General features: G+C 44.4%; 1 protein-coding gene across 1 annotated transcript in view; it reads left to right on the top strand.

The window, feature by feature from the left end:
• The window catches only part of CDS2 (CDP-diacylglycerol synthase 2), a 42,032-nt gene that overhangs the window by 18,358 nt on the left and 2,923 nt on the right, over nucleotides 1-20,751 (top strand). Inside the window, exons 2-10 of the mRNA XM_081333854.1 lie at nucleotides 4,964-5,097; nucleotides 6,009-6,105; nucleotides 7,722-7,819; nucleotides 9,295-9,434; nucleotides 12,645-12,703; nucleotides 16,559-16,641; nucleotides 17,838-17,925; nucleotides 18,649-18,717; nucleotides 20,475-20,627. Coding sequence (XP_081189980.1) covers nucleotides 4,964-5,097; nucleotides 6,009-6,105; nucleotides 7,722-7,819; nucleotides 9,295-9,434; nucleotides 12,645-12,703; nucleotides 16,559-16,641; nucleotides 17,838-17,925; nucleotides 18,649-18,717; nucleotides 20,475-20,627 — 921 coding nt within the window. The remainder of the gene's footprint in view (nucleotides 1-4,963; nucleotides 5,098-6,008; nucleotides 6,106-7,721; nucleotides 7,820-9,294; nucleotides 9,435-12,644; nucleotides 12,704-16,558; nucleotides 16,642-17,837; nucleotides 17,926-18,648; nucleotides 18,718-20,474; nucleotides 20,628-20,751) is intronic.

Here is a 20,751-nt window from a genome sequence, read left to right as displayed (position 1 = left end):
TCTTTTTTTTCTCTGTACCCATGTTTTAAGAAATGTTTAAGGGTGATCTCTGATTGCAAATGAATTAAAAATGCAAATAAAACACATCATGTATGATTCTATTAATGTGGTATAGAAGCAAAAAATAAAAAAATAAAAATAATAATAATAATGTGACCTTACCAGGGCCAAGTGCAATCAGAATTGAGAAATAAAAATTAAACTACAATTAAGATTACACTAAAAAGCAATCAAAACAGTATACACTGTGATTTATTTTATTTATTTATGATTTTAAAAAATTGGATAGAACTGGATAACTCTGTGTTTTGCATGTTTAGTTTCCCCAGCCCACTACTCAGGGATGAGAATGTTCTTCGGGAGAAGGGCGGTATAGAAATATTAATAAATTAAATTAAATTAAATTATTTGGCCTTGAACAATTTGACCCATTTTTGTTCCTATTTTTGTTTTTTATTTATCCCACCCTTTAGTAAAATTTCCAGCAAGCTAATGAGTCTATGAACAAATAGACTTTTAATTATAATGTTTAGTGCCATCTTAACTACCTTACCTTGTTGTGGGCAGAAGAATTAAAGGCAAGTGAATTGATGGGCCTAAGAAGGAGGTTCTTTGCGCTGGGAAGTTATTGTCACAGCTATTCTCAGTAGTAGTTGCAAGCATTCATATATTGTGCTAAGCTGCCATTGGTTTAACCATAGTTTATTAAACTAGACAATGTTTGCTGATTTGCAGAGTCATAAAGTTGTAAATCAGATTGGGCTTCCAGTTTGATGTTGTGGCGGGACGGGCACAGGAAGACAGGCTCCGTCTTTCACTTTCGATTTCGCCCTACTGGGGACCCTGGAAAGTGTTGAAAGTTGCCCCATAGAGGTGACAAACAAGGAGGGGACCCTTGTTGATTGCAGGAGGGTGGAGACCCTTCTGTTTGATTCAAGGAAGCCCTCCAAACTAGCAGGGGAAAGACTGGCTACATTCGTGTAGCTAGTCAGAAGCTGCTGACAACGGAAGACAATAAGCACTAACAAGCAACCTTTCAGCAACATGGATGAAACTGGGTGAGACCCTAGCCTGTCTTTATGACTCTTAAGACTTCTTACTGGAAAAAATTGCCCAAGGCACCCTCCCCAATGAGAGAGGGAAGGGGAATTTCCACCCCATTCCTTCAGGAAAAGAGGCGAATTAATTACTTGGGGGAAACAGAAAATTACAAGATTAATTTGGAATTAATACACATATATGGCTTTGAAATTTGGGGACTAAAAGTGCTTTTGAGAAAAAAAAGAGATTTGAAAAGCTTGTAATATAAGTTTGGATTTAAAAAGCTGGAAAACAGTGCTAATGACATTAGTGGTGAATTATGGCACTACAATTTGTTATGTCTAAAGGAAACTTGGTTTGAAGCCCAGATTTAGATAAGATTTCTTGCTGTCCTTGGAAACTTTCACTTTTGAAGACTGCAGCTGGGAAAAGGGGGGGGGACTCTTGGGCTGCTTATCGGTGTGGCAGAGGTGATGCACTACTTTGAAACCTGCCTGCCTGAACTATGAATATAACTATTAACTGACTTTCAGAGCTGTGTTGTGAAACTATTTCCCTGTAGGAGAAACACATATTGCTTGAGATGATGGAGTATTTTGGATTACAAATCTTTGATTGATGAACAATTTTTATTATAAAGACCATCTACAAAAAATGAAATGGAAGTCCCATACTCAGCTTTAAATGTAAAAAACCCCCATCTCTAACACTTGTCCCCAAGGTCTTCAGTTTGATATACATCAAGAAAATATGGATGAAGATCAGAAAGAAATTCACTCCACGTTGAAATCAATACAAGAGACTATTGCTTTAGCTCGTGAAGAGACTAGAAATAACACAAAGGAGATAAAAGAACAATTTTCTAATCTAAATCTACAAACCCAGAACATGACTACAAAGAAGGAACTAGCAACCCAGAAAATAGAAGGAAAACTAGAGGAAGCAGATCCAAAGATGGAGGACCTAAAGGAAGGAACTAACTGACAGTTAGACCACAAGCTACTACTTGATAACATAGAAAAACGTGGCTTAGACAGCATCACCACCAGATGGATTCGTAGCTGGCTGACCAGCCGTACTCAGCGTGTGGTCCTCAGTGGAACCGCATCTACACGGAGGGAAGTGTGTAGTGGGGTGCCCCGGGGCTTTGTTCTGGGCCCAGTGCTCTTCAACATCTTCATCAATAATTTGGACAAGGGGATAGATGGGGAACTCATCAAATTTGCAGACAACACCAAGCTGGCAGGAATAGCCAACACTCCAGAAGGCAGGCTTAAGATACAGAAGGATCTGGACAGACTCGAACACTGGGCACTATCTAACAAAATGAAATTCAATGGTGAAAAAGTAAGGTTCTACATTTAGGCAGGAAAAATCAAATGCATAGGTATAGTATAGGTGGTACCTTACTCATAGTAGCAACTGTGAACGGGATCTTGGAGTCCCAGTGGGCAATGGCTTAAATATGAGCCGGCAGTATGCTGCAGCTGCCAAAAAAGCCAACACAGGGACAGAACCAGATCACGTAAAGTGTTAATACCACTTTACAATGCCTTGGTAAGGCCACACTTGGAATACTGCATCCAGTTTGATCACCACAATGTAAAAAAGAGACTCTAGAAAGAGTGCAGAGAAGAGCAACAAAGATGATCAGGGCACTTGAGGCTAAAACATAAGGAACGGTTGCTGGAATTGGGTATGTCTAGTCTAATGAAGAGAAGGACGAGAGGTGACATGATAGCAGTTAGAACAATTAACCAGTGGAACAACCTGCCTCCAGAGGTGGTGAATGCTCCAACACTGGAGGTTTTTAAGAAGAGACTGGACAGCCATTTGTCCGAAATGGTATAGCGTTTCCTGCCTGAGCAGGGGGTTGTACTAGATGACCTCCAAGGTCCCTTCCAATGATGATGATGATGATGATGATGATGCAGCCTTCACTTCTGAGGTAAACCATGGGCTTATTTTTCAGTTTTGGACACATGAGTCAAAGGTAGGATCCAGGCTTGTAGAAATAGTGATACTCTGAATTGATGGTGCATTGCACGCATGTCTGGTTAATCTCTCCCTTTGTAAAGCTGATTGAACTGAAATAGCTCTCTCTTTCTCTTTTTAAATCAAGAAAGCCATAGAAACAGCTAACAATACAACTGGGAATATTGTCAGCAATATCTGGTTTCTGCCTTTGTCCTTGTGAATTAGGGAGGTCCTTTCTTTCGTATCTGCTGATACCAACAAATACTGCCATTTTAAGAAATAATTGGGTGTGAATAATTTACTTACTTTAATCTACCATCTTTCTCCACTTTAGCTGTAAAGTTGCTACTTGGCAATACACAAAGTGGGTGCATTTAAAGTAACAATTTCAAAATTTAAATGCATTCACTTTGTGTATCAGAATCAGAAAAGAGCAGCAAAGTTGATTAGAGGGTTGAAGGCTAAAACATATGAAGGATGGTTGCAGGAATTAGGTATGTCTAGTCTAGTGAAAAGAAGGACTGAGGTGACATGAGAGCAGGGTTCCAATATTTGAGGGGCTGCCACAAAAAAAGAGGGGGATCAACCTATTTTTCAACGCACCAGAAGGCAAGATAGGAAACAACGGATGGAAGCTAATCAAGGAGAGAAGCAACTTAGAACTAAGGAGAAATTTCCTAATGGGGAGGACAATTAACCAGTAGAATGGCTTTCCTTCAGAAGTGGTGGGTGCTTCATCACTGGAGGTTTTTAAGAAGAGAGTGGACAGTCAGTTGTCTGGAATGGTGTAGTAGGGGGTCCTGCTTGAACAGGGGGTTGGACTAGAAGACCTCCAAAGTCCCTTCCAACTCTTTATTCTGTTTTTTTTATTGCTGTTTTATTGGGGGTTTTAATTGTACTGTATCGATTGTTTTTTAGTGGGCAACTATTTAATCTTTTTTTAATATTTGTAATTTTGCATTTTTATTCTTGCCCTGTTCACCGCCCTGAGTCCTTCGGGAGAAGGGCGGTATAGAAATATTAATAAACTAAACTAAACTAAATTCTGTTAAAATGCAAAAGATTGCCAAATTGACCAGCTGATGTTTTGTTAGCGGTCCACTAACATTCCTACGATGCTATCCTTAGGATAGTGCTGTGTTCTCCCAGTCCTGGCTACCATGAGAATTTTTCCTTCTCCTTAATGACTCCCTTATCCATGAATGAAGTCCATCCTTCTAGCTAGGATTGGTTTCAGAGGCAGGATTTGAAAGCAACGTTTTAAGATTGGTGTCACAAGCAGGATTTACAGGAGAACTTAATATTAACCACGCTTCATCTCAATGCAGGGAGGACACCGTCATGGATAAAGTCACCCGAAAAGACAGGGATTTCAAGGTTTGGAGGACTGGGTTCCCATCTTAATGTCAGGGCTGGTGGGTTCAGCCCTCCTTTCCTTTCAATTGTATCACGAGTTTCAAGAACTTCAAACAGAATCAGCTATGCCAAAACACCTTTTAAATTCCATTCTTCCCCCTACAAACACTTTCAAATTGTCCTGATCAGCTTTAGATCTGCTTTCTTCCAGTTCACAATTTCCGCTCCCTTATTATCTTCATACTTATGGTTAGTTTTGTTGGTGGGCTAACAGGTATTCTTCTAAACACCCTAATGCAGCTTACTTGCTTGCTTTTGGCTGATCCCCTTGCCGTCTTTGCGTCCCTGCTCACGGTGTGACCTTCTCAACACAGTCCATTTCAAAAGCTGTGAAAGCGTTGCTGCTCTGCTGCTCAAGCCACCCTGAAGAAGCTATGGCTAAACCTTTTGTGTGACGGCGGGGTCCAGCATAGCGTTTGCTCAGAGTTGGATTGAAGCAGGCTTGAGTGGCTGGATGGCAAGCAACCTTGAGCTGCTTCTGCTGCCCGTGCTGAGTTGCTGGAAACCCCTCACTGATCTTAATTTGCAGGAGTTGGAGCTGGAGAACAAGCTGGATGGAGGAACTGCATCGAATAGCGAGAGCAAGTCGGAGGCTGCCCCGGCCCCTTCGGTCGATGACACCCCTGAGGTCCTCAACAGAGCACTGTCCCGTCTGTCCTCAAGGTACCAGGATGTCAAAACGCTCTTGAGTGTTCGGGTTTCCCCCCCCCCTCTTGTGGGCAGCTATGAATTGGCTTTGCCTGGTGGACCATCATTCAGATGGCGGTAGCACAATTGCCGACAGCATCCACCTCTTTTTCTTGTTAGGTTACATTGTGTTTCAAAAATTCTCCCAACTGAGTTCTGACTCAGGAACACACTTCACACTTCACCATATGCTAGGATCAGGACGAGGGATCTTTTCCCCCAATGGCTTCATCCAGACACCGACAGTGGTCTCCTCACTACCAATCCAACGGAGAAGACATCGTATGCTTCGTTTGGGTCATAGCTTAACATGTGCTGTAAATGGAACCAGTTGTGGTTTATTTGGTAGCCGTCATGAAGCAAAGCATGGTTTATATAGTTTGTGAAGCCAGGTGGGGTCTGCATTGGGGGGAAAAGAGGCAAGTGGTGGCTTTAGATTATTTGAACCTCACGTTCCCTAGTTGACATTCAGTATATCTGGGGTTGTCCGGTTGTTGCACCAATCCATAAAGGTTTGTTCCTCAACAATGTGTGCACCACACTGCTGATTTAGAAAAGTTCAACCTTTAAAAAACAGAAGAAAATTCTATATCAATATTAAATCTAATTTCTGAAATGTCAATAAACATAGGGCTGCTTGAATGGTATGATTAAAATTAAGTGTGTCATCGATAAGACACTTATGTAATACATTGAATTATTTTATAATATAAAAAAATCTTCTCGCTTTGAGGTTAATACTTAATATTAAGTATTCCACTGTATTGTTTATTATTGTTTGTAAATGTTAAAGGAAAAATCAGAAAAGGAGGGACAGATTGTACTCTAGTTGTGCTGTTGAAATCAGAGCTCTCCAGAGTTCAAGCTTGGCTCCTCCTCTGTTGCAGATGGAAGAACTGGTGGGTGAGAGGCATCCTGACTCTGGCCATGATTGTCTTCTTCTTCATCATCATCTACTTGGGACCCATGGTGTTGATGATGATTGTAAGCTCTTGTTGTGTCTGAAAAGAAAATCTTGTGTCTCTGGGAGCTGGAGGGCTTTGGAGAAGTTCCATCCTCCAGATGGATGGGTGGCTTGAATCTCAGGTTAGAAGGCAATCCAAATCCATGTCCGCGAGAGAGCCAAGTGGGAGGGACCATTTGTAACTTTCCAGAATCCAAGTTCTAATCACCCTTTTGCTGTTTATTCCAAACAAGTTTTTAAAGTGCTTAAGCTTGTTGTCAACGCTGCAAACATTGGATGTTTTTGCTTTGACAATATAAGAGGCAGCCTCTTCCTTTAAATTGTTTTGCTCTTAGAATTAGTTGAAGCTGTGGGGAGGAGAATGTTACCCTGGTTGTTTTTAATAAGATAAGAAATGGCACTTTATAGAACGGAAAGGAAGCTTTGCCCTTCAGACTGATTGGAGAATGTGATTCATGACTGCTAATTGGAGGTATTAGGTGCTGAAGGGAGGGGAATTCAGATCTTGGCATGATGTGATGGTTCCGACTAATGAAACACTTCAAAGAACCTTCAGGCATTGTTTATTCTAAAGAGTCTATAATAATGAGAACAAAGTGTCAGCACGGCATGTTGAGATGCCAAGATCTGAATTCCCCTCCCTTCAGCACCTAATATCTGGCACAGTTCCCTCCTCCAATTAGCAGTCATGAATCACATTCTCCAATCAGTCTGAAAGGCAAAGCTTCCTTTCCGTAACAGGCCATTTCTTATCTTATTAAAAACAGCCGGAGTAACATTCTCCTCCCCCCAGCTTCATCTAATTCTAAGAGCAGAACAATTTAAAGGAAGAGGCTGCCTCTTATATTGTCAAAACAAAAACATCCAATGTTTGCAGCGTTGATACTTGTATTTAAAATTTATTTTGTGAGGAGAACGTTTACCCAATGCTCTCAAACTTGTCAATCCAAAGGTTTCTGAAAGCAATTAACAAGCAATTTCCCAGGGGCAGCTGTCTGGAGCACTGGAGGGCAATCTCAAACCCTCTCCTTGTCCAGAGAGACATTGCAAAAGAGTTGGTCTACTCGCTAGCTCTTCATTCAGCCATAGTCATCTTCAGTTCGCCATTTCCTCCTCAGAAATCTGGATGGTTTTTATTTATTTATTTATTTGTATCCTGCCTTTATTACTTTTACAAATAATTCAAGGTGAACATACCTTACACTTTCCTCCTATTTTCCCCATGAGGTGGATTGGGCTGAGAGAGACTGATTGGCCCAAAGTCACCCAGCTCACTTTCATACCTAAGGCAGGACTAGAACTCACCGTCTCCTGGTGATTGGCCCAAAGTCACCCAGCTTTCATGGCTAAGGTGGGACTTGAACTCAGGCTCTCCCGCTCTCTAGCCTGGGGCTTTACCTGCTAGACCAAACTGGCTGTTGATAGAATGTCAGCTCCCATCATCCCCAGTTAAGAGCAACTGTAGTGAGAGAAACTGAACTGAGCTGCATCTCTGCTATGATTATACTAATATTATCATCAGGCTAAAAGGTTTGGAGCTAAAAGATCCCCACCCGGCTATTGGAAGAAATTATTGCTGCCATGAAAATGCTCTTCGGCCTGAGACAGTGTTAAAATGGAAGACCGTGTCTTGCAGGTGATGTGTGTCCAAATCAAATGCTTCCATGAGATCATCACCATTGGTTACAACGTGTACCATTCCTATGAGCTGCCCTGGTTCAGGACTCTGAGTTGGTAAGTGGGGGCAGCGTTGTTCGTCTGTATGGTCTGGAGAAATTCAAGGGGAGTTTTGTGTCCATTTATCTTAAGGAACACGGTGGCTCAGTGGGTTAGGACGCTGAGCTTGTTGATCAGAAGGTCGGCAGTTTGGCGGGTCGAATCCCGAGTGCCGCATAACAGAGTGAGCGCCTGTTACTCGTCCCAGCTTCTGCCAACCTAGCAGTTCGAAAGCACATAAAAAATGCAAGTAGAAAAATAGGGACCACTCCGGTGGGAAGGTAACTGTTCCGTGCGCCTTTGGCATCTAGTCATGCCAGCCACATGACCACGGAGATGTCCTCGGAGAAGTGCTTGCTCTTCGGCTTTGAAACGGATATGAGCACCGGCCCCTAGAGTTGGAAACGACTAGCACGCGTGTGCGGGGGAACCTTTACCTTTTACCATTATCTTAAGGAAGTCTCTGTGGAAAGCTTTTCCACCCTTGGGCATCCTCCTCGCCCTTCCTTGAACTGGAGCAGGGTAGAGACGGAGGTTACACGTCATCTTTTTGGGCCATTATGACTAGCCTCTGCCATTGCCAACTGTGATGACACTTCATTCCTCAGTTCCCTTCCAGCTGTCCTCAGCTGGAGGCTTCTTTGACCTGTTGCCTTCCAGGTATCTTGGGGACAGCTTCCATCTTCTCCAACTAGCCGGGTGGGAGTTCTCATCCGGTATTACTATCTTTACATGGAGGGCACAGACTGAGGGAGGTTGTTCTCTGGGCACATTTTTAGTGAGAATGTCCCACCTGCCTTTACTGAATTTACTGAATCCAGCCCATTTGAAGTTCTGAATGCAGGTGATCCTTAGCCAGTGCCAGGATCAAGCTTGAATTGGGATGGAGCAAATTGAGTTTGTATCTCCTTCATAGCTCTCTTAGATTTTACTTTGTTTTTATACAAGAATTAACTTTAGTGTAATCTGTAATATTAACCATTGCTTTAAAAACATAATTGTAGAAGACGACCAGGCTGAGCCTGAGGGAGGGGTCAAACGTGCCATCAGCCACACGCCTACAAGAGATTTAAGTCCAGCCCACCTTGAACTCCATTGATTCTTTATCTACCACCAATTTGCTTTGACTTATTAGTTCCGATTCTATTAGAGAGTTTAAGCTTGCAATAAATCTTGAAACCTATTCAAACAGCCTGGAACTTCTGATTTCCCTGGGACTTGACATTAATTTAAGCAACAGTGGAGAACTTTGCAGTCTTCCTCCTGTGACCCAAGAAGGTTGTCATCCTTGGTTAGATGCTCCCAGAGCTTTTTTTTGTATGACCAGCTATTTGGAGACCACCTCTAAAGAAAAGCTAAGGCCTTCACACCTCCAAAGCTATTATAGATTTTAGTTCAGCCCCCCTGCCTCTCCCCCCCCCCGGGAATTCTAACCATCCCTTGGGTGGAGACACTGGTAAGGCTCAGTAACAGTCTGGCTATGTACTTTTCAGGTACTTCCTGCTCTGTGTGAACTACTTCTTCTACGGCGAGACGGCCACAGATTATTTTTTCACTCTGGTGCAGAGGGAGGAGCCCTTACGCATTCTTAGCAAATATCACCGCTTCATTTCCTTTGCCCTCTATTTGACAGGTAAGCAGAACCGTTGGGATCTCCTGCTTGGGTTTATGGAGGAGATGATCAGGCGGAGCCCGAGGCTGGATCAAAGGCATCGTCCGTTTGGGGTCTCTACGCCCTGGAAGAGACTGAACTCTTCCCCCACTCGCCCTTTGACATTCTCTGACTCTGGTGCCCATTTGTCTTGACCACTAAGTGGTTCAGATTCCTGTGAATAGGTAGCACGGAGTAAACACAAAGTAGAGGTGGGCCTCAGTTGACAACAGTTCACTTAGTGACTGTTCAAAGTTATAACAGCTCTGAAAAATGTGACTTCTGACCATTTTTCATATTTACAACCTCCCCATGGTCATGTGATCAAAATTCAGATGCTTGGCTACTGGTTCATACTTATGACCGTTCCTGTGTCCTAAAAGTCAGGTGATCATCTTTTGGAACCTTCTGACCAGCAAAGTCAATGGGGAAGCCACATTCACTTAAAAAACCCTGTTATTATCAATTGCAGTGACTCCCTTAACGGCGGCAAGAAATGTCGCAAAATGGGGCAAAACTCACTTAACAAATTCTCATTTAGCAACATAAATTTTGGGCTGAGCTGTGGTCATAAGTCGAGGACTACCTCTACTTCTGAACTGTGTCCTGGCTTTTATCTTCCTTCCTGACAAGTTGCCTAGCGATAAGCTCCCCAGCATCCGGGCTGTGGAATTCTGGGAGTTGAAGTTCACACCTCTTAAAAGTTGCTGAGGGTGAGAAGCTCTGCTTGGCCACAGCATAACCTCTAGTCATGAGTCAAACTTGAGGGGATTCTTTTCTCAGGGTGATGTAGGGGATTGTGGGAAAAGGAAAGGAGAGCCATGCCGTTTCACCCCTGCTGGGTTTTTGTTGTGCCCCTAACTGGAACGGTCTTCAGGAGGTGGTTTGAGATTGCTGTGCGAAGGATGGATGGATGAGCTAAAGAGGAGTGGAGATAAGGAGATCTTTATGTTTGCAAAACTCAGCCTGTATCAACACTGATTCAGGAACTGTAGTTCAGGATTGGATTGCAAGCATTTCTGAAGGGGATCTTGCCTCACTGGGTTCTGGCAGGGAGAGCAAATGAAGGTCGCTCGTGTCTCATTGGCTTTGTGAAACATGAAACCATCAGACCTCATACTTTCCAGGAGTGGTAATCCCACAACAGGTGTCATGGTTCTGACAAATGCAGTACTTCAAAGAACTTCAAGGCATTGTTTACCTTAAAGAATCTTTTATTATACTCGCATAGCTTCGGCACCTACATATTAGAAGCCAAGATCTGAATTCTCCTCTCCTGAACACATCCTATCAAACACAGTTCCCTCCCTTAATTTAAACATCATAAATCACATTCTCCAATTAGTTTAAAATGCAAACTTTCCCTCCCTGTTTAACAACCCGCCAAATTCTTCTCTTCTCTTATTACAAACAGTCTTGAGATACGTTCTCCCTCCCCCAGCGTCCACTAATTCTAGCTCTAAAAATATATATACGAGTTAAAGGAAGGCTACGTCTCCCTATGTTGTCAAGCAAGAACATCCGATGTTAGCAGCATTGACAACAGGAAGGAGACTTTCTTCCTCTGGCTGACTACAGGCTTCCTGTGCAAAGCTCTGAGGTCTGAGATCCCGGCAGAGTGGAATCTAATGCTTGGGCCTCCTGCCCTGGTGATTCTCATCCTTCATGAACAGTGTGAACAATGGCTGGACCCAGGCGGAGCTGGTAGCAGAACACGTGGCTGGGTTTGTGCAGGAGAGGCTACTTAAGAACACAGGGGATGTAACATTGTGAGTTTAATCCGGGGAAGACAAAAAAAGGCTGCCGGGAAGGTCTTCTCAAAGCCATCCAGCTTCTTCCCAGCATATATCCAGAGCAGCAACACCCATCAAGACCCATCACTCTGACTCCTTCCTAATCTTCCTGGGATATTGCAGGGGTCCTGTTCCAATTGGGTTTTTGTATGTTTTTCATTCCTTTCAGCCTCAGGGTGCACATACATGATGGTGGTTTCATCTGAACAGCTTATTTATTTGGGGGAGTTTCCTGCATTAGGGAATGTCAAAAAAAATAGAGGAAATCAGTTGTAGCGAGCATAGGGAATGCCCTTGAAGGACAGGAAGGAGAGCTGCCACCGAAGCAATGGTCAGATAAGGGGTGTGTGTGGCTGCGTCAGTTCTAAGAAAGTAATGTGAGAAAATGACTCAGAACAGCCCCTACTTGGTTCTCGTGAAGACGAAGGGAAGGAAGGGGGAAATGCATTCAGACCTATAGACTCTGTTACTCTAATTATTCCAATGAAAGTAGTTTTAGACTGTTTGTTTCTTAATCTGGTCTGACATAAGGTTTTTGAATGCTGAACATAGCTAGTTTGCAACTTTATCCCCCTCACACCAAAAGAGAGAGAGAAAAGTGCTGTGCATCTGAAAATGACCATTTTGCCTCTAAAGTTCAAACATTTCCAGTTTGGGCAATGATTTGGGGTTATGTGCCTGGAGCCCACAGGGAGGCTGTGGTTTCTGAAACCGAATTGTGGTTCAGAGGCAAATGGTGGTGTTGCTCCTCATGTAAGGTGTGTATCTATGTCTGTTGTGATTCAGGGTCAGCCTGTGGGTTTGGCAGTTGGGTCGGATGACTCAGAGGAGGAGGGGGGTGTTGAAGAGCTTGCTGAGGGGGTTGGAGAGCTTGCTGATGAGAGCCCTCAGCCAGGCCCCTCCCACCTGCCCACCTGGTCATGACGCAGACCCAGCTGTGTGAGCCTGACAGCGTGGATGAAGATGACCCACAGCTGGCCCTGTTCAAGGACGCCCGACGCAGGAGGCAGTCAATCAGGAGTAAACAGAGGAAGGCAATGGGGCACCTCGGAAGGAGGCAGAGAAAAGCCATGCCCTGAACTGTATAAAAGGGGAATGCGTGGGAGGGCTGGTTTGCTGAAGGCAACTGCTTGAATAGCTCCTGTTTCATGGTTCGTGTCTTGTTCTGTTTGCTTTTGTATCCATAAATTTGGCAGGCTTTGTTCCAGCCTCTTGCCTTCTTGTAAAAGGGGTTGTCCCTGCCTTTTCTGCAGGGCTGGTAGCAGGCTGGTACAAAACAATGTCTTCTCTCCAACTACACTGGGATCAGAAGTGCTAATTGGGCCTTGTCAATTCCCTTGTGGGTGAGCAGGTGGAGAGCTAGCTCCCCCTAAATTCCATTTTCTTTCTTCTACTGCAGGTTTTTGCATGTTCGTGCTGAGCCTGGTCAAAAAGCATTATCGTCTTCAGTTCTACATGGTAAGATTATGTAAATGGATTCCGTGTTTTCAGAGTTAATAGCCCACCTGGGAGTGGGGGGAACTGAGAGGAAGAGAGAGATGGAAATGGACACAAAATTGGCATGCGGACACAACAACAAACCTTAATCTTAGAGGTTTTGCTTGAGTGGAGAAACCCACAACTCCTGGGTTTCTAGATGATCTGAAAGCTTCCTTGGCATCTTTGGTTCTCAGCATCTCAACATTCAGCCCTCGTAAATATCCTTTTTTTCTTTTATTTGCACTTCATGTCTGGGGTTTGTAGTACTGGTTTGTAGTACTTCAGTCTGTTAAACATGGACGTTCAGTAAGTAGGTTAACTAATGAGTTACCTCAGTGGAGAGTTCGAAAATCAAATTCTTCCAATTTCTTAGAACAGTATTTCTCATCCTTGGCAACTTTTGAGATGAGACTTCAACTCGTTTCATTTCAGCTTGAAGTCCACGCCTCTTAAAATTGTCAGAGTTGAGAAGAACTGTCCTAGAGGGAAGCAGACCAAAAACTTGCAAAGCAAATTCACTTTAGCAAATAACCACCTGGTCCTCAACTTTAATTATTTAGGTTTAGATTACGGTAATTATTCAAAATAAAAATTACAGCCTGTGGGGCTTCAATCTTCCACCATAAAGTTAGGGTGTGACAGTATTGCAAAGCTGAATACAGACTTCATGGTAATAACCATCTATGATAAACTGGTTTCAAAAACAGAAGTAAAGTAAATAGTGTGGTTAGATATAGAGCTTTGCAAGAGGGATAAGCAGAGGCTGTCAGGGGATGTGGGGGAGCCAGAGTCTCCGCTTTCCTGCTTTATTCCATAGTGAGAACCAGTCAGCAAGACAGCCGAAGACATCCTTGAGAAAGGGACATGTGTGGCTATGGGGCCACCACTGGGAAGGCCTAGAGAGCTGTACTCCATCCTTGTGTGTCTTAAAAGGTTTGGAAAATGATATGGATGGAGATCACCTTTCAGATAATCTGGTCTCCTGCCCTTTATGGCAAGATGTCGTAGGGTGTCTTTCCATAAAGGTAAAGTCTGAAGGCCCTTGATGGCGAGGAGCTTCCAGGACCTTGGAAGGTCCTTGTTCACTCTTTTAAAAAGCCCCTTTCCTCATGTTGGTCCATTCCAGATATTTTGGACAGGATGCTTGTCTGCCATAGCGAAGAGAACTTAGGAAGCCCTGGGTTCTTGGAGTGGACGAGGCCCTTCTGAAACTTGTGAAGGTTCTAGGCAGGCCTGGATTGCAGGAAGGTCAATTCAGAGTGCTTTTTTTATCTGGGCAGCTCCACCTTGACAGTGCTTGCAATTGGTGCTTACTGAGTGCACATCAAGAAGCAGAATGGTCTCCATATTTGCAGTGCAATGATGAGTCACATGCAGGTAGTCCTCAACTTAACAACCACAACTGAGCCCAGAATTTCCGTTGCTAAGTGAAACATTCGTTAAATGAGTCTTCTCTCATTTTACGGCTTTTCTTGCCACAGTTGTTAAGCGAGTCACTGCAGTTAGTAAATTAATAACATGTTTGTTAAGTGACACTGGCTTCCTCGTTGACTTTGCTGGTCATAAGGTTGCAAAAGGGGACACTGCGACTGTCATAAGTGTGAGTCAATTGCCAAGCATCTGAATTTTGATCATGGCCATGGGGATTGCTGTGGTGGTTGGTTAAGTGTGAAAAACGGTCATACGTCACTTTTTTCAGCGATGTAACTTGGAACGGTCAGTAAATGAACTGTTGTAAGTAGAGAACTAGCTGTAGTAGCAGGCAGCATTAATGTAATGGTAGGTGGGAATGGCCTTGGGAGACAGGAGGAAGCGCTGCAGACCAGTTAGTAGTCAGATAAGAGGAGGGAATGGGGGCGTGGGAAGCATCTCAGAAAGGACACCCCCCCAGTTTCTTGGATTATAAAGGGGACGGGGGAGAGTTCTGCTTTTAGACTTGCAGGATTCTGTTACTGGTACCTTACAGTAAAATGATGCAAGTCCTTCTAGGTGTGCTGCTTCTCTAGACTACCTCAAAGAGCTGACCATTAACTTTCTCAGTCTGTGCATGACAATAAATCATGGCGAAACCTCACGGCCCAGCTAGATTTGAATCTTTAATGCAGCTGAGAAAGAAGCCAGATTGAAGAGCGGGTTGCCCACCCTCAGTACAAAATTGTGCAGACAAAATTTCAGGGATTTGCACTTAATGTTTCTTCACCCTCCTAGCCAAATTAACACATATTTGGTGCAGGGCCAGAATTGTCCCAGGCATGTCAAACAGCTAACAATGGTGGTAGCGCCTGGGCAATTGAGCCACTGGCTCTTTTTAATACGCATCACATGTACAATGCATATAGAAAAAGGGAGCGGCTTTGGTCTCATGGGTACAGCTGCTATCTTTGCTATTTTTGACCCTTCCCTTCCTTTGCAGTGACCCCTGCACAATACTTTTATGACCTTGAAGCCAGTGGTTGTGGTAGGTGTACAAGTGGCCATCTCTGGCTTGGGAACCACCCACGCTTTGCAAGTGGCTTCCGGAGCCAGGGCTATTGACAGGTTGAGGTCAGGATACGCACGGCAAGGGAGCCATCTTGACGTTTTTGACCCTACTCTGTGGAATCCTCCTGTCAAACACCATTGCTCTAGGAACTGCTGTTTTTAAGGTCACATGTCGCCAGCTCTCTCTTCAGCCGTATTCTGCTGATTTTCTCTTCCGAGCCATTCATTGAATCCACACCCAGGCAAGGAACCAAAGTTCACACACGCTATCCTTGCTCTTTAGAGCCACCACCAACCAGGATGGAGAGCTAAAATGGAGGACACCCTTCTCCTCTGGTTGGTTGGCTTTGAGGATTGGGACCCACCTTGTTCTCGGGCTCTGAACTGTACATTTTGCTTAATGGCTTTTGGAAAGAAAGAACGGAGAAACATGCAGAAGTGGAGCCTGCTGTTCCAAAGATTGGACAATGAAGGGAAGATTATCTTAAGAGCAGCGCTGCAGTTGCCTTTGTATTCAGAGATGAGGAGCACGATGGCCTGTCTTCTCCTCACTCGCCTTGCTAAAAGCTGCCCTTGCAATTTGTCCAAAAAGGAAACATCATTGTCTGTAGAGGGGTGCCCCCCCAAAAAAATCAGATCATTAGTTGGGGCAAGTTTAAAAGATGCTTAATGAAGAAAGTCCGTCATCCAGAAGATGAACTGGAGAGCCTCTCACATTAATTGTAATTAATGACCCAGCACAACACCGGCAGGAAAAGTCTTTAAATCTCCTTCAAGACTCTTTGGCCGTTGTCTTACAAACTGAGGGCATACAAATGCGACCAGAATTTCTGTTGCTAACCAGGACAGTTGTTCAGTGAGTCACTGCAGTTGTTAAGTGAAACCTACTCCTCCCCTTGACTTTGTTGGAAGCCAGCTGGGAAAATGGCAAATGGCAATCGGATGATCCCGGGATACTGCAACCATGGTAAATGCCAGTTGCCAAGCACCCAAATTTGGATCATGTGGTCATGGGGGATGTCATTACAGTCATAAGTAGGAGGACCAGTTGTAAGTCACTCTTTTTAGTGCTGTTGTAACTGAACGGTCGCTAAAAGAACAGTTGTAAGTTGAAGACTACTGTATCTTTCTGGTTTTGCTCAGAAATACTACAAAAGCATTGAAAAAAAAGAAACCCCAGTGGGAGTTTGGCTGTACCCACCATCTCTCTCCTCCCCCTCTTTTCCCTCTTTCATATATACGTGCAGAGATATAGATATAGATATATATGTAGCGTGTATATTCTTAGCATTTTGGCTTGTCTCTAAGAAATATTTTCCTCTCCAAACTGGACTGCATGTTCTCTCTTTCTAGTTTGGCTGGACCCATGTGACTTTGCTAATAGTTGTTACCCAGTCGCACCTCATCATTCACAACCTATTTGAAGGAATGATCTGGTGAGTCAGCGTAGCGGGCGGGGTACGATGTCCCCTGGCTGGGGAGGATGGGCGTGGTAGCATCCCGTAGAGAGACCTTGTGCATGTAGCTGCTGCCTGATGGGTCCTACGGAGAGGAAGGCTTCACGGGTCTCTGGCTGAAGGGGGGGAAGGCTTCATGGGCTGGGGTCTCTAGGCTGCTTCCAGTCTCCACAGAGCAAAAGACCCTCCTGTCCAGTCCGGAAGCTTCTCTCGGCGGCTGCGTCTGCTCTTACTAACAATCAGGGAATTGCCCCTTTGGGGTTTTGAGCGGTAGCTGTTGTGCATTAAGCCACAAGCACATTTTCCTTGAAGTGTTTTCCAAAAGCTTTTCCCTCGCTTGAGCATGGTGTAAAAGATGCACATCAGATATCGGTATGCAAAGTGCTTCTGAATATTGCTCCCCCCCATTTGGCAGCCCAGCTCTGACCATCGAGGGGGGGAGTCAGAGGGGGGGGTCAAAGCTGATGGGCATTTCTTGGTTCAGCTCTGGGTGAAGAAATGGCCATTCGGGCCTCTTTGCAACCATTCGGGGGGGGGCTTTTATCAAACCACCTTTAGGTGCATAGGAACCTGCAAGGCACTTTTGCGGCACAGGAGCTTCCTCCAGCTGGAAGGGGCGCAACGCAGCAGGTGCAAAGGTGGTTTGGTCAGGTCTGATGGTACCTGTATTCTTAAAAACCAGGATATTTTATTTGTATCAAATAAAATATTGTTATATTTTTGTAAAAGACAAATAGCATTGGGGAGATAATAGGGAGCGTCTTCCAAGGAAAGGGGGGGGGGCAAAGCTTTTTAAAGAGTCTTGCTGGATGTTTAGGACAAATGCTCTCTCTGTCTAAAACCGCCTTCTCTGGCCTGGTATCCTCCAGAGGGTTAGAGCTTTTCAGTTTCCCAACCAGGACCGTCCAAGCCAGGGGTAGGCCACCTTGGCTCTTTTATGACTCGTGGACTTCAACTCCCAGAATTCCTGAGCCAGCCACGCTGAGGGGAAAGGGAGAGGTTTCGAAGCTGAGCCATGCTGGCTCAGGAATTCTGGGAGTTGAAGTCCACCAGTCATAAAAGAGCCAAGGTTGCCTACCCCTGGTCCAAGCGAACAACCCTCTCAGTTGGCAGTTTTATTATCTGACCGTTACTGAAGCAAATTCTCCCTTTTACCCACATTGGATCCTGTGTAGGTTTATTGTCCCAATTTCCTGTGTCATCTGCAATGACATCATGGCGTACATGTTTGGATTCTTCTTTGGACGCACCCCGCTGATCAAGGTCTGTTCATATCTGGGGCGCTTGGAACATCTGCAGGAGTCAGACTTGGGCTTCAGTTAAGACCAGAGTCATCCACGATCCACTCCAGCTGATGGGGTAGCATAAGAATACAGAATAACAGAGTTTGAAGGGACCTTGGAGGTCTTCTAGTCCAACCCCCTGCTCAAGCAGGAAACCCTGTACCATTTCAGACAAATGCTTGTCCAATCTCTTCTTAAAAATCTCCAGTGTTGGAGCATCCACAACTTCTAAAGGCAGGCTGTTTCACTGATTATAATCCTAATAGTAAAGTTGGAAGGGACCTTGGCGGTCATCCAGTCCAACCCCCTGCTCAGGCATTTCAGACAAATGGCTGTCCAGTCTCTTCTTAAAAACTTCCAGTGTTGGAGCATTCACAGCTTCTGGAGGCAGGTTGTTCTACTGGTTAATTGTTCTCAAGGTCAGGAAATTCCTCCTTAGTTCCAGGTTGCTTCTCTCCTTGATTAGTTTCCATCCATTACTGCTTGACCTGCCTTCAGGTGCTTTGGAGAATAGGTTGACCCTCTCTTCTCTGTGACAGCCCTTCAAATATTGGAAGGCTGCTATCATGACACTCCTAGTTCTTCTCCTCTGTTTCAGTTTTGGAAATCTTGCATGTTTTGGTCCTCAGCTTCCTGCTTGTTTCCCCCCTCTTTTTCTATTTATTGATTCATTCCTTTTTGGTTGTTTTTTTTGAATCTGCAGTTGTCCCCAAAGAAAACCTGGGAAGGGTTCATTGGAGGATTCTTTGCCACTGTCGTGTTTGGCCTTTTAGTAAGTATTTGCTTTACTTTAATAAGAGCCATGCAGTTGAGAGGGGAAAAGAAAGAATTTGGACACTGCTGTATTAGACAGGTCTGATCCACAGGGTGCAACGTCCACCGGGAAATGCACAAGGAGAGGCTTATTCAAACTGGAAAAGATGTGAGCAGACAACACATTTTTTGAATTAGGATAGCTTGAACACTAAGAGGGACTACAGGGACTGTGTGTGTTTCTTCATGAGAACCACGAGGAAGGATAAAAATAGGTTTTTTGTTCTCCATCGTTCCAGAATAACGTATTTAAATCTCAGGCAGTTCAATTCCAGTTTCAATGTTTGAAAAATCCTCCCAACATTAAGAGTTGAGCAATAGACTGGATGTCTCAGATATGTGGTGGTGTAAGGACCTGCCTCAGTTAATTCTCCCAAGAAAGCAGAACTCTTGAAACTTGCATAGTCTCAACAGGAACTTTTATTGGAAGGTCTTGATAGCAGGAGAGTAAGGCAGGATCTGAGGATTTCCCCCACGAAACGTTACATTAAAAGAGCCTTTTCAGACCCCAACCCAACTGTCCATCTGGCTGGTTTGAATTGAACCAATCCATGTGCTAAGGGAAAGAACCGATAAGGCTGTCAGGTCTCTCTGCAGTTTCTTCCCCTCCACCTGGTGATAAGGCAGATGGCCGGAGGCACATTCCTTTCACACCTCAAGAAAGATGCTTCAAAGAAGATAGAACAAAGCAAAGGAAGCACACTGCAGAAGACCCCTAGGTCCCCCTCCCCCCAATAGAACGGCAGAACCCGAAAATGAGGACATAAGAAAGAAATATATTAAGGGTCTGACAGGTGGGCTTCCATTCACTGGGTGGTGAGCCACTAGAAGACTGTCTGGGATGCTTAAATTTGGATTCCTACCAAAATTCCAGGACAGTAAAAAAAGATGGGAAAGTTAACCCAACATCTTGAAAGAAAGTAGTGGCAAAAGTCTTCCAGGTTGCTGCCATGAAAATTCCACGGACGTGCCCAGCTGAAATTAGCTTGAAAGAAATTCCACCTTTATTAAGCAAAAAGGTTTAATGGTCAATTTAATCTACCAACTTGAGAGTATTATGCAAATAGTCCTCAGTTAACAACCACTCGTTCAGTGATTATTCTGTTACAATAGCACTGAACGAGAGGTATTTAAAACTGGCCTGAGAAGTTTCACCAATCCCAGCACCCCTGCAGTCATGTGATCACCATTTGCAACCTTCCCTCTCCCTTTCCCCAGACAATGGGGAAGCCAGCAGGGAAGGTCAAGAATCACTAGGGGGAGTCTCTCGTGCCCAGCCGCCGCCGCCCCAAACCTTGTGGTGCGCTCGCTATGCCAAATCCTCGCCTGCCCCCACCCTCCCAGCCTCTTAACCTGCCCATCAGCCTGCTTGTGAGCTACCTGCGACTTCCTGATGGCTTCCCCATTGACTTGGGTTGCTGGAAGCCGACAGGACACCCTTGCTTAATGACTTGTGATCCTCACTGAATGATAACAGGGACTGCTGGAATTGCTGTTGCTAAGTGATTCAGCCACATGACCGTGTGCTTTACAACCATGTAAAGTTTAGTGACAGAAATCCCGTCCCAATTACCATAGTTAACTGAAACTATTTGTAGTTAAGCCTTAAAAAAATATCCCTTCTGGTTTCCGTGTATGTGAGTTTGATCTATGTTTACGTACCATGGCAGAAATTAATTCTCTGATGCTTCTGTTCTTCCATCAATCACAACCAAGCTGTCGTACTTGATGTCCGGATACAGATGTTTTATCTGTCCAGTTGAATTCAACAACGACACCAACAGCTTCACTGTGGACTGTCAGCCTTCGGAGCTTTTCCAGCTGCAAGAATATAACATCCCACTGGTGCTTCAGTCTGTGATTGGCTGGGTAAGCTTTTAGAGTCAGGAACTCAGCTTGCCCTGTTAGTGTTGTAAAATTGCTAAAATGTGTGTTCCTTTTCACAAGCTATATGGCGGGGGGATTATGACCATCATATTGTATTTCTGGGGTG

Source organism: Vipera berus, assembly GCF_964194415.1.
Source record: "Vipera berus genome assembly, chromosome: 8".
In the NCBI taxonomy this organism is placed as follows: domain Eukaryota; kingdom Metazoa; phylum Chordata; class Lepidosauria; order Squamata; family Viperidae; genus Vipera; species Vipera berus.
The sequence above is the reverse complement of the archived record's forward strand: the minus strand, read 5'-3'. Positions and strand labels throughout refer to the sequence as shown.